Source organism: Nerophis ophidion, linkage group LG10 (genome assembly GCF_033978795.1).
Source record: "Nerophis ophidion isolate RoL-2023_Sa linkage group LG10, RoL_Noph_v1.0, whole genome shotgun sequence".
NCBI classification, from domain to species: domain Eukaryota; kingdom Metazoa; phylum Chordata; class Actinopteri; order Syngnathiformes; family Syngnathidae; genus Nerophis; species Nerophis ophidion.
In genome coordinates, this window is record NC_084620.1 from 54,576,980 (window position 1) to 54,589,045 (window position 12,066).

The window sequence follows — 12,066 nt, forward strand, 5'->3', positions numbered from 1 at the left end:
GGTGAACAAGGGGTTAAATTCAGAGGACAATTTTCATCACACCCGGTGTGTGTGACAATCATTGCTACTTTAACTTGAACTTTTAACTTTATATTGCAGTCTGCACGTATCTCTTATGTGTGACTGCCATCTACTCAGTGGCCTAGTGGTTAGAGCGTCCGCCCTGAGATGGGTATGTTGTAGGTTCAAACCCCGGCTGAGTCATACCAAAGACTATGAAAAATGGGAGCCATTACCTCCCTGCTTGGCACTCGGCATCAAAGGTTGGAATTGGGGGTTAAATCACCCCAAAAATATTCCCGGGCGCGGCCACCGCTGCTGCTCACTGCTCCCCTCACCTCCCAGGGGGTGAACAAGGGGTCGAATTCAGAGGACAATTTTCATCACACCCAGTGTGTGTGACAATCATTGGTACTTCAACTTGAACTTTTAACTTTATTTTGCAGTTTGCATGTATCTCTTATGTGTGACTGCCATCTACTCAGTGGCCTAGTGGTTAGAGTGTCCGCCCTGAGATGGGTAGGTCGTGGGTTCAATACCAAAGACTATGAAAAATGGGAGTCATTACCTCCCTGCCTGGCACTCTGCATCAAGGGTTGGAATTGGGGGTTAAATCACCAAAAAATGATTCCCGGGCGCGGCCACCGCTGCTGCTCACTGCTCCCCTCACCTCCCAGGGGGTGAACAAGGGGTCAAATGCAGAAGACAAATTTCACCACACCTGGTGTGTGTGTGACTACTTTAACTTTTAACTTTAAATAGTATTACCCCTGTACTAACTAAAATAGCAGACTTTGTCACCTTTAACACAAAGCTGACACTAAGTTTTGTGTTTAATTATGTCATATCCTTTCTTTTTATAAAATAAAAAAAATGTATCAAAATGGCTGCCACAGTCTTCAACTTTTTAGGATGCGGCCCTTGGTGAAAAAGTTTGGACACCCCTATATTAAGACATATTTAAACTTTTTTTTTGTGAGAATAAAAAACAAAAAAATTCCATGATTTCAATAGCAAGTATCCATCCAGTTTATACAGAACAAAACAATCAAATGCACATGGAATTGCTTAATAATATCGTTAGATTATACTAGGGGTCGGCGATCAGCGGCTCTTTGACCACTCTGATGGGGCTCAGCAGCATACTTGCCGACCGCCCGGAGTAGTCCGGTAAACATTTTTCGATTTTCACCCAGACATCAACTTTGATGGCGTGCCGCGATGACAATCCCTCTAACACCCTTTCTAGATGTCATTGCGCCAGACGTGCCGGCCATCCGGTCACATTTTGGATGCGACTTCTATCTGAACGCATACGCAACTGCAAGACATACTTGTTCAACAACCATACAGGTCACACTGAGGGTTGTGGTATGAAAAAAATTAACACTCTTGCTAATATGCGCCACACCGTGAACCCACACCAAACAAGAATGACAAACACATTTCAGGAGAATATCCGCACTATAACACAACATAAACATGACAGAAAAAATACCCAGAATCCCATGTATTCTGACTCTTTTGGGCTCATTATACACCCAGCTACCACCAACCCAACACCACCTGCCCCCACCCTTCCGTGCGTCGGTTGAGGTGGAGGATACATTGGATTCTGGGTATTTGTTCTGTCGTGTTTATGTTGTGTTATAGTGCGGGTGTTCTACTGAAATGTGTTTGTCATTCTTGTTTGATGTGGGTGTACAGTGTGGCGCATATTAGTAAGAGTGTTAAAGTTGTTTAAACGGCCGCCCTCAGTGCGACCTGTATGGCTGTTGAATAAGGATGCCTTGCAGTCTCTTACGTGTGTCTGCAATAGCCTCGTCAAACAATTCTTTGGGCTGGCAAGCTATTTGTACAAGCTGTAGAGGGCGGTAGTGACATCATTGTACGCCCTCATTATCGTTCATTGGGCGAACACCAGCGTACATTCGAGAGAATAATTACTCTGAAATTCGCGAGTCTCCCGGGAAAATTGGGACGGTTGGCAGGTTTGACGCTGTCAAGCGGCATTCATATAAAACTCGCGGGCCAAACTAATATTACATTTTCATATTAAGGTGCGGGCAGCGTGTCTGAGACCCCTGGTTTATACATAGCACAAAGCAAAAAAAAACTGTATGCAGTATTATTTGTCACTGATTCTGTTCATAACTTTTATGGACAGAATTTCTAGGCGCAGTCAAGGCGTTGAGGGGATCCGGTTTGGTGACCGCAGGATTAGGTCTCTGCTTTTTGCAGATGATGTGGTCCTGATGGCTTCATCTGGCCGGGATCTTCAGCTCTCACTGGATCGGTTCGCAGCAGAGTGTGAAGCAAGTCCGAGTCCATGGTTCTCGCCCGGAAAAGGGTGGAATGCCATCTCCGGGTTGGGGAGGAGATCTTGCCCCAAGTGGAGGAGTTCAAGTAGCTAGGAGTCTTGTTCACGAGTTAGGCAAGAGTGGATCGTGAGATCGACAGGCAGATCGGTGCGGCGTCTTCAGTAATGCGGACGTTGTACCGATCCGTTGTGGTGAAGAAGGAGCTGAGCCGGAAGGCAAAGCTCTCAATTTACCGGTCGATCTACGTTCCCATCCTCACCTATGGTCATGAGCTTTGGGTCATGACCGAAAGGATAAGATCACGGGTACAAGCGGCCGAAATGAGTTTCCCCCGCCGTGTGGCAGGGCTCTCTCTTAGAGATAGGGTGAGAAGCTCTGCCATCCGGGAGGAACTCAAAGTAAAGCCGCTGCTCCTCCACATGGAGAGGAGCCAGATGAGGTTGTTCGGGCATCTGGTCAGGATGCCACCCAAACGCCTCCCGGTAGGAGGCCACGGGGAAGACCCAGGACAAGTTGGGAAGACTATGTCTCCCGGCTGGCCTGGGAACGCCTCGGGATCCCCCGGGAAGAGCTAGACGAAGTGGCTGGGGAGAGGGAAGTCTGGGTTTCCCTGCTTAGGCTGTTGCCCCCGCGACCCGACCTCGTATAAGCGGAAGAAGATGGATGGATGCAGTATTATTTCATTATAAATTTCAAAAGAGTCTTGTGGCTCCCATTGTTTTATTTACTTTGGTAAAGGTTGCTGACCCCTGGATTATACAATAATAAAATCCATACATGGATTATCGTTGTGGCTTGTGCAGCCCTTTGAGACACTTGTTATTTAGGGCTATATAAATAAACTTTGATTGATTGATTGATTGATATATAGTGATATATATTCACTGTAAGAAGCGGCCCATGGAGCGCAATGTGGCCCTCAGTGAAAAGAAGTTTGACACCCCTGATGCAGATGATTCACAAAGAGAATATTCTTCAGCTGACATGCAAGTACAACGAGCTTCCGGCCGCTCGGGAGCTGTGGCGAAGTCACTCAAGTTTCCGCAGGGCTTCGCACAATTTCCCCATTTCACCTGCGAGGAGAAGACATAAGACAGTTTCCAAGAGGCTGCCCTTGAACGTGGAAGACATCAAAGCCAGCCTACTGTTGATGCTGTCGGCCAGGTTGCTGAGCTGCTGGGTGTTGTCCAGCACCTCCACACTCTGAGTGTAAGGGTTGTAGCGCACCGAGAACGGCCGCGGAATGGTGCCGGCAAACTTCCTGTAGAAGCCCAAACACTCAATGAGGACCACGGGTTTCGGAGGGATACCAACCACGCCTACCTGACTTTTTCCTTGGCGTCATCGAAGCTCTCGGCCACAAAGTAAATGGGCTGGTACTCTGTGATCGGGTACTTTTGGAGGCTGGTCTTCTCCGGGTCAAAGGGCAGCAGTTTGGGTTTGTCAGTCAGGCAGTACTGAAAGATGAGCAATGATAAATGCAAACGCTCAATGAGCCTCGATGGTTCCTGTCAGACACAGGAAGCGGAGTGTGATTCCGGGCGATCGCGTTCCCTTGGCGCACTCGGCCGAGCGAACATCCTGCGCTGATGCAACGAGTGACCTCCGTAGAAGCTTTTACTGGCCCGCGGTGAACCACTCTGCCCACTCCCAGCAGGCCCAGTGACACATTTTACCCAAGTGGACCACTAACCCACTGCCCCGGCCCCGCACCCACCTTGGTGTTTTGACTGAACTAACCTGCAGCTCTCCAAACGAGGACAACAAGCCCGCTCCAAAAGCTCTGGTCTCAGAGCCCTGTTTGCACAGACCAAACTCCACAGTGAACCAGTAGACCTGCACCCATAAGATTGTCATCACCCAAAGCTGTGGTACCAAATCCTCCGTCGGACATAGAAGCCTACCGTGGCGAGTTTCTCAATGTACTCGTCAGGGGCGCCGAGGGAAGCCAGACCGATCTCCTGTTTGGGGGAAAAAACAAAAGGTTGAAGGTATTGAAAGGCGTCCGGTGGATTCTAGCCCAACTTCTTCGGTTACTTACTTGTGAGAATTGGGCAAAACCTGGGTCTGCAAAAAGAGGGACATGTCCCAGGAGTTCATGACAGATATCCCTGAAACGGAAACAAACGGAATTAAAGCTGCAAGCAGCGTTGGTCGGGTCCGCTTTTGACTGCCGCCGCTACTCATGCCCTGGTCTAAGTCAGACCAACATAGAGGTTTTTGTTTCATGTCTCTACTATATTCCTAACAGAAATTACATGCGGTTTTATCTAGGTTTTTTCCCAGGGGGCGCTAGAGCGCAATTTAGATTTTTAGGGTTTGTTTTTTTATTAGATGGCAACTTTCGCCAGTCCTGATGTGTGTGTAAAATTTGGTGAGTTTTGAAGCATGTTAAGGGGGTCAAATTACAGATCGGCGTTTCTGGATGTTGTTGATAAATGGCTTTCGCTTTGCATAGTAGAGCTTTAACTTGCACTTTGAAGCACTTTAAGGGGGTCAAATTAAAGCTGAAAGAGTCAAAAATTACATTTTTTAGGAAACTTTGCACAGGGGTTCTTTGAAGGCGCGTAAAATCAAAACCGGAGAAGTAAGCAAAACTCTTTCGATAACTTTTAATCAGAAGGGTTCAAACTCTCTCCTGTGCGAGTTTAAAAGCCGAAACGACAAACGAGCTCAGAGGAGATAACGTTTGAAAAAAGGTGACGGGTGTTTACAAAACTTTAATTTTGAAGGGGTAATTTTTAACTTCCTGTTGATTTTTGCTGAAAGATGTCAATTATCTACACAGAAGTTTTTGTTTCATGTCTTTCCGGCATTCCTACCGGAAGTTACAAGCAGTTTTGTCTGTGTTTTCTTCCTAGAAGCAGTTTTTTTCTGTGTTTTATTCAAAAATTGCGCAAGAGCGCGATTTTGAGTTTTTATTTTTTATTTTTCATTAGATCGCAATTTCTGCCATTCCTAATGTGTGTGGCAAGTTTGGTGAGTTTTGAAGCATTTTAAGGGGGTCAAATTACAGCTGAAAGAGGCAAAAAATGCATTTTTTTGCGAAAATTTAGCTTTGAAGGGGTTTTTGCCAACCTCCTGTTGATTTTAGGTATAGAAGTTTCTAATGGGGAATCTAGGTCTACGTCAGTCCTACATGGAGGTTTTTGTTTCATGTCTCTACGACATTCCTAACGGAAGTTACAAGCAGTCTGTTTTTCTTTCTTTCCTAGGGGGCGCTAGCGACCAATGTTGATTTTTCTGGTTTCGCTGCCTAATATGTTGGGAAGGCATGACAGACCGACGTGTGTGTCAAATTTGGTGAGTTTTGAAGCATGTTAAGGGGGTCAAATTACAGCGCGTAGGTGCGGAATAATAATAAAACACAGCAGTTTCAATAGGGTCCTTGGCCCATGGCAAAGGACTCCACAGGGCCTGCGGACCCTAATTACTCTTTATGGTATTGAGAACATCCACTCAGACTTGACTCTTGGCACTCACGGCTCGGGGGTGTACGTGGGCTTGGAGCCGTGGCGGATGTACTGCGTGGAATGGAAGACACGGAAAGCCAGTCCGGCGAGGAAATCCCGGGAGGAAAGCAGGCCGGCCACTGGGCGAAGTCGGAAACCACTACAGGCTGTGGGGGATCAAAGGGCACGGGATAAGGTGATCGTGATTGTGGACCGATGGGGTCTTCTAGGAAATCAACTCACACTGCAAGAAGCGGGATACGTCCTCCAGCTGCGGGATGTTGTCCTGCCTGTAGCCGCAGTACTTCTCCAGCAGGGGGAAGACTCGGTTGTGCTCCCGGCAGGCGTGAGTCGGGTACAAGGTCTTTAGCTCCTTGAACACGGTGCCCCAGGTGGTCCTCTCCTCCGCTGTGTACTCCACCCCCGGTATGGGGTGGCCGCTGGACAAGGGCGCACACGCTTTTAAAAAAACGTTATCGTGAATCAAACATTTTGTACAAACCCCGTTTCCATATGAGTTGGGAAATTGTGTTAAATGTAAATACAAATGGAATACAAAGATTTCAACCCCTTTTCAACCCATATTCAGTTGAATATGCTACAAAGACAACATATTTGATGTTCCAACTCTTTGTAAATAATAATTAACTTAGAATTTTATGGCTGCAACACATGCCAAGGTAGTTGGGAAAGGGCATGTTCACCACTGTGTTACATCACCTTTTCTTTTATCAACACTCAATAAATGTTTGGGAACTGAGGAAAATAATTGTTGAAGCTTTAAAAGTAGAATTCTTTCCCATTCTTGTTTTATGTAGAGCTTCAGTCCTTCAACAGTCCGGGGTCTCTGCTGTCGTATTTTACGCTTCATAATGCACCACACATTTTCCATGGGAGACAGGTCTGGACTGCAGGCGGGTCAGGAAAGTACCCGCACTCTTTTTTTTTTTTTACGAAGCCACGCTGTTGTAACACGTGCTGAATACGGCTTGGCATTGTCTTGCTGAAATAAGCAGGGGCGTCCATGAAAAAGATGGCGCTTAAATGCTGTTCCAAAACCTGTATGTACCTTTCAGCATTAATGGTGCCTTCACAGATGTGTAAGTTACCCATGCCTTGGGCACTAATGCACCCCCATACCATCATAGATGCTGGCTTTTGAACTTTGCGTCGATAACAGTCTGGATGGTTCGCTTCCCCTTTGGTCCGGATGACACAATGTCAAATATTTCCAAAAACAATTTGAAATGTGGACTTGTGAGACCAGAGAACACTTTTCCACTTTGCATCAGTCCATCTTAGATGATCTCGGGCCCAGAGAAGCTGGCGGCGTTTCTGGATGTTGTTGATAAATGGCTTTGGCTTTGCTTAGTAGAGTTTTAATTTGCACTTACAGATGTAGCGACAAACTGTATTTAGTGACAGCGGGTTTTTGATGTGTTCCTGAGCCCATGTGGTGATATCCTTTAGAGATTGATGTGGGTTTTTGATACAGTGCTGTCTGAGGTATCGAAGGTCACGGTCATTCAATGTTGGTTTCCGGCCATGCCGCTTACGTGGAGTGATTTCTCCAGATTCTCTGAACCTTTTGATGATATTACGGAGCGTAGATGTTGAAATCTCTAAATTTCTTGCAATTGCACTTTGAGAAACGTTGTTCTTAAACTGTTTGACTATTTGCTCACACAGTTGTGGACAAAGGGGTGTACCTCGCCACATCCTTTCTTGTGAAAGACTGAGCATTTTTTTGGGAAGTTGTTTTTATACCCAATCATGGCACCCACCTGTTCCCAATTAGCCTGCACACCTGTGGGATGTTCCAAATAAGTGTTTGGTGAGCATTCCTCAACTTTATCAGTCTTTATTCCCAACTTCTTTGTCACGTGTCGCCGGCATCAAATTATAAAGTTCTAACGCTTCAACAATTAGTTTCCTCAGTTCCCAAACGTATATTGAGTGTTGTTAAAAGAAAAGGTGATGTAACACAGTGGTGAACATGCCCTTTCCCAACTACTTTGGCATGTGTTGCAGCCATGAAATTCCAAGTTGATTATTATTTGCAAAAAAAAAAATAGAGTTTATGAGTTTGAACATCAAATATGTTGTCTTTGTAGCATATTCAACTGAATATGGCTTGCAAATTTGATTTGTATTCTGTTTATATTTACATCGAACACAATTTCCCAACTCATATGGAAACGGGGTTTGTGCATAAGGAATCGTGCAAAAATAATCGATTTTTAGACGGCATAGCTCGGTTGGTAGAGTGGCCGTGCCAGCAACTTGAGGGTTGCTGGTTCGATCCCCGCTTCCGCCATTCTGGTCACTGCCGTTGTGTCCTTGGGCAAGGCACTTTACTCACCTGCTCCCAGTGCCACCCACACTGGTTTAAATGTAACTTAGATATTGGGTTTCATTATGTAAAGCGCTTTGAGTCACTAGAGAAAAGCGCTATATAAATATAATTCACATTCACAATTCACTTAATCGGAGTATCCTTCATCTGGATACAGAATCTGGTCCGGTGGTCAAACTTTAAGCGTGCATTGTATTCCAACACATTTTGAACCTTTTTTTTCCTCCACATTCCAACCAGTTTCATCCGTTCCCGAGTTTGAAAACGCGGATGATTAAGAGCATTTACTGTCTGTAATTGTAGGCGATGTCTGCAAACTCCTTCCTGCGTGCCCGGTACACCGGGTCTGTGAAGCCCTGGAGACACAAAAGGAGAAAGCCGTGTTAGATCTCGGTACGAGTCCCGGTGGCCTTTGACAGCATTACGCACTCCGTCTCCAATCAGCGCATGCAAACACATATTCAAATGAAGCCTTTGTAGAGCTTTACCATGAATGCGTTTTACTTTAATGGCGGTGGCAAAAGGGAGCAATTATCTATAATTATAGGGGCCCAATTAAAGCAATGACATCAATTTGTGTTTCCATGAGAATAGGCGGCGAGAGTGCGGCCTGTCATCTCCGCCGGGCCTCCTCTTTCATAGTGTGCGTGCACACACACACACACACACACACACACACACACACACACACACACACACACACACACACACACACACACACACACACACACACACACACACACACACACACACACACACACTCTTGTACAAACCCCGTTTCCATATGAGTTGGGAAATTGTGTTAGATGTAAATATAAACATAACACAATGATTTGCAAATCCTTTTCAACCCAAATTTAATTAAAAGCACTACAAAGACAATATATTTGATGTTTAAACTCATAAACCATATTTTTTTTTTTGCAAATAATAATCAATTTGGAATTTCATGGCTGCAACACGTGCCAAAGTAGTTGGGAAAGGGCATGTTCACCACCTTTTCTGTTAACAACACTCAATAAACGTTTGGGAACTGAGGAAACTAATTGTTGAAGCTTTGAAAGTGGAATTCTTTCCCATTCTTGTTTTATGTAGAACTTCAGTCGTTCAACAGTCCGGGGTCTCCGCTGTCGTATTTTACGCTTCATAATGCGCCACACATTTTTGATAAGAGACAGGTCTGGACTGCAGGCGGGCCAGGAAAGTACCCGCACTCTTTTACTATGAAGCCACGCTGTTATAACACGTGGCTTGCTGAAATAAGCAGGGGCGTCCATGATAACGTTGCTTGGATGACAACATATGTTGCTCCAAAACCTGTATGTATCTTTCAGCATTAATGGTGCCTTCACAGATGTATAAGTTACCCATGCCTCGGGCACTAATGCACCCCCGGCTTTTGAACTTTGCGCCTATAACAATCCGGATGGTTATTTTCCCATTTGTTCCGGACGACACCACAGTCACAGTTTCCAAATATAATTTGAAATGTGGACTCGTCAGACCACAGAACACTTTTCCACTTTGCATCAGTCCATTTTAGATGAGCTCGGGCCCAGCGAAGCCGGCGGCGTTCCTGGGTGTTGTTGATAAATGGCTTTCGCTTTGCATAGTAGAGTTTTAACTTGCTCTTACAGATGTAGCGACCAACTGTAGTTACTGACAGTGGTTTTATGAAGTGTTCCTGAGCCCATATGGTGATATCCTTTACACACTGATGTCGGTTTTTGATGCTGTACCGCCTGAGGGGTCAAAGGTCCGTAATATCATCGCTTACGTGCAGTGATTTCTCCAGATTCTCTGAACCTTTTGATGATTTCACGGACCGTAGATGATAAAATCCCTAAATTCCTTGCAATAGCTCGTCGTTCTAAAACTGTTCGACATTTTGCTTACAAATTAGTGACCCCTCGCCCCATCCTTGTTTTTGAATTACTTAGCATTTCACGGAAGCTGTTTTTATACCCAATCATGGCACCCACCTGTCTCCAATTAGCCTTCACACCTGTGGGATGTTCCAAATAAGTGTTTGATGAGCATTCCTCAACTTTATCAGTATTTGTTGCCACCTTTCCTAACTTCTTTGTCACGTGTTGCTGGCATCAAATTCTAAAGTTAAAAAATAAATGTTTATGAGTTTGAACATCAAATATGTTGTCTTTGTAGCATATTCAACTGAATATGGGTTGAAAAGGATTTGCAAATCATTGTATTCTGTTTATATTTACATCTAACACAATTTCCCAACTCATATGGAAACGGGGTTTGTATTTCTTGCCTTCTTGAGACCTGAGAAAAATGCATCCCTCTTTAGGACCACCCTTTCTAGATATATAAAGATGTGTATTTACAACATTAATAATATAAACATGCTATGCAAAAAGAAAAACATTTGTTGTGAAAAATGAGTTGGAACTTTACAAGAAAAAAGTCAAATTTTCCTAAGAAAATATTTTGCCAGTATCATAATAAGAGTTGTAATTTTTATTCAATCTCCAAGAAAAACTGAACATTTGTGCAATATTATGATTAAGGTTAGACTTTTACTCAATAACAATCGCCGTTTTAACAAGGAAAGCGTAACATTTTGGCAACTTTATAAAAAAGCGTTGTCGTTTTACTCGACAAAAGTCACAATTTTCATAAGAAAACCTAAACATTTTTGTCAATATTATAGTAATAATCGGAATTTTACTCTGCAAAATGATTTTACTAAAAAAATGTCAGTATCTTACAAAAACAACAAAATAATTGGCAATATTGTGATGAAAGTTGGAATTTTATGACAAATGTCACCATTTTGCATTAAAAAAGTAATAATTTTACATAAACAAGAAAATATTGCAATATTACAGAAAGAGAAAAAATATCTTCATTATTTACTTCAGGTTACTACAGTATGTCTATATATATATATATATATATATATATATATATATATATATATATATATATCCATTTTCTACCGCTTATTCCCTTTGGGGTCGCGGGGGGTGCTTGTGCCTATCTCAGCTACAATCTGGCGGAAGGCGTAGTACACCCTGGACAAGTCGCCGCCTCATCTATATATATATATATATATATATATATATATATATATATATATATACATGTATATATATTTATATAATATAAATTAATTTTGGGCAAAGGGGATACATTTCAATTTCTTACACACACTTGTTATTACTTATGTTGGGAAGAGGGGAACACTTAAATTTTTCCACAAACTTGTTATTTCATATGTTGACCAGAGGGGGAGTACCTTTAAAAGCGACAAACTGTCAGAGGTATTTGTTGTCGAACCCCAAGATGCAGAGACGGAGGCAGGCATAGAATATGAAAACATGATTTATTTCAAACTAAACAAGAACATACAAAAAGCACGCACGTGGGCGGGATAACAAACCAAGGGAGCTAGCACTGGAAGCTAGAAAACCAAAAAGGAACTTTAGCATGGAAGCTAGTGGATAGCAAACAGAAAAACTGGAAATAACTAATGGCTAACAAGAACAGCTTACCGCTACGATGACCAGGACAAAATGTAGCACGACAGGTAATAGCTGAAAAGAATCACAGACACGAAAAGAGCAACATATGGCAAGGACAAGTCCGAATGACAATACAATGATCCAGCAACTGACACAAGACAAAGCAGGTACAAATAGGAGCAGGCTGATTGGCAACAGGTGTGGCCAGGTGCCAATCAGCCGCAGCTGAGGAGGAACACAGCACGCAGGGAACAAGACAGGAAGCTGACAAAATAAGAGCACTAGACAGCAACTAAAAACAGGAGATACTAAACACAGAGGAAACAGACAAATGCAGAGGAAAAAACTAAAACATAGACAAACTGTCAGGGGAAAGCCTGACACCAACAGTCCATTTGAAAAATCCCTCCTTTTTGGGACCAACTTAATTTTGATAGATGTCACCA

At 43.6% G+C, this 12,066-nt stretch overlaps 1 protein-coding gene across 1 annotated transcript in view; it reads right to left on the reverse strand.

The window, feature by feature from the left end:
• Window positions 1-1,716: 1,716 nt before the first annotated feature.
• pah (phenylalanine hydroxylase) overlaps window positions 1,717-12,066 on the reverse strand; it is a 49,041-nt gene continuing 38,691 nt past the window's right edge. The window contains exons 5-13 of the mRNA XM_061914136.1: window positions 8,418-8,485; window positions 6,017-6,213; window positions 5,805-5,940; window positions 4,363-4,432; window positions 4,226-4,282; window positions 4,062-4,157; window positions 3,645-3,778; window positions 3,467-3,582; window positions 1,717-3,394 (exon numbers count right to left, since the gene is read on the reverse strand). Of these exons, the coding sequence (XP_061770120.1) occupies window positions 3,351-3,394; window positions 3,467-3,582; window positions 3,645-3,778; window positions 4,062-4,157; window positions 4,226-4,282; window positions 4,363-4,432; window positions 5,805-5,940; window positions 6,017-6,213; window positions 8,418-8,485 (918 nt within the window). The 3' untranslated portion in view covers window positions 1,717-3,350. The remainder of the gene's footprint in view (window positions 3,395-3,466; window positions 3,583-3,644; window positions 3,779-4,061; window positions 4,158-4,225; window positions 4,283-4,362; window positions 4,433-5,804; window positions 5,941-6,016; window positions 6,214-8,417; window positions 8,486-12,066) is intronic.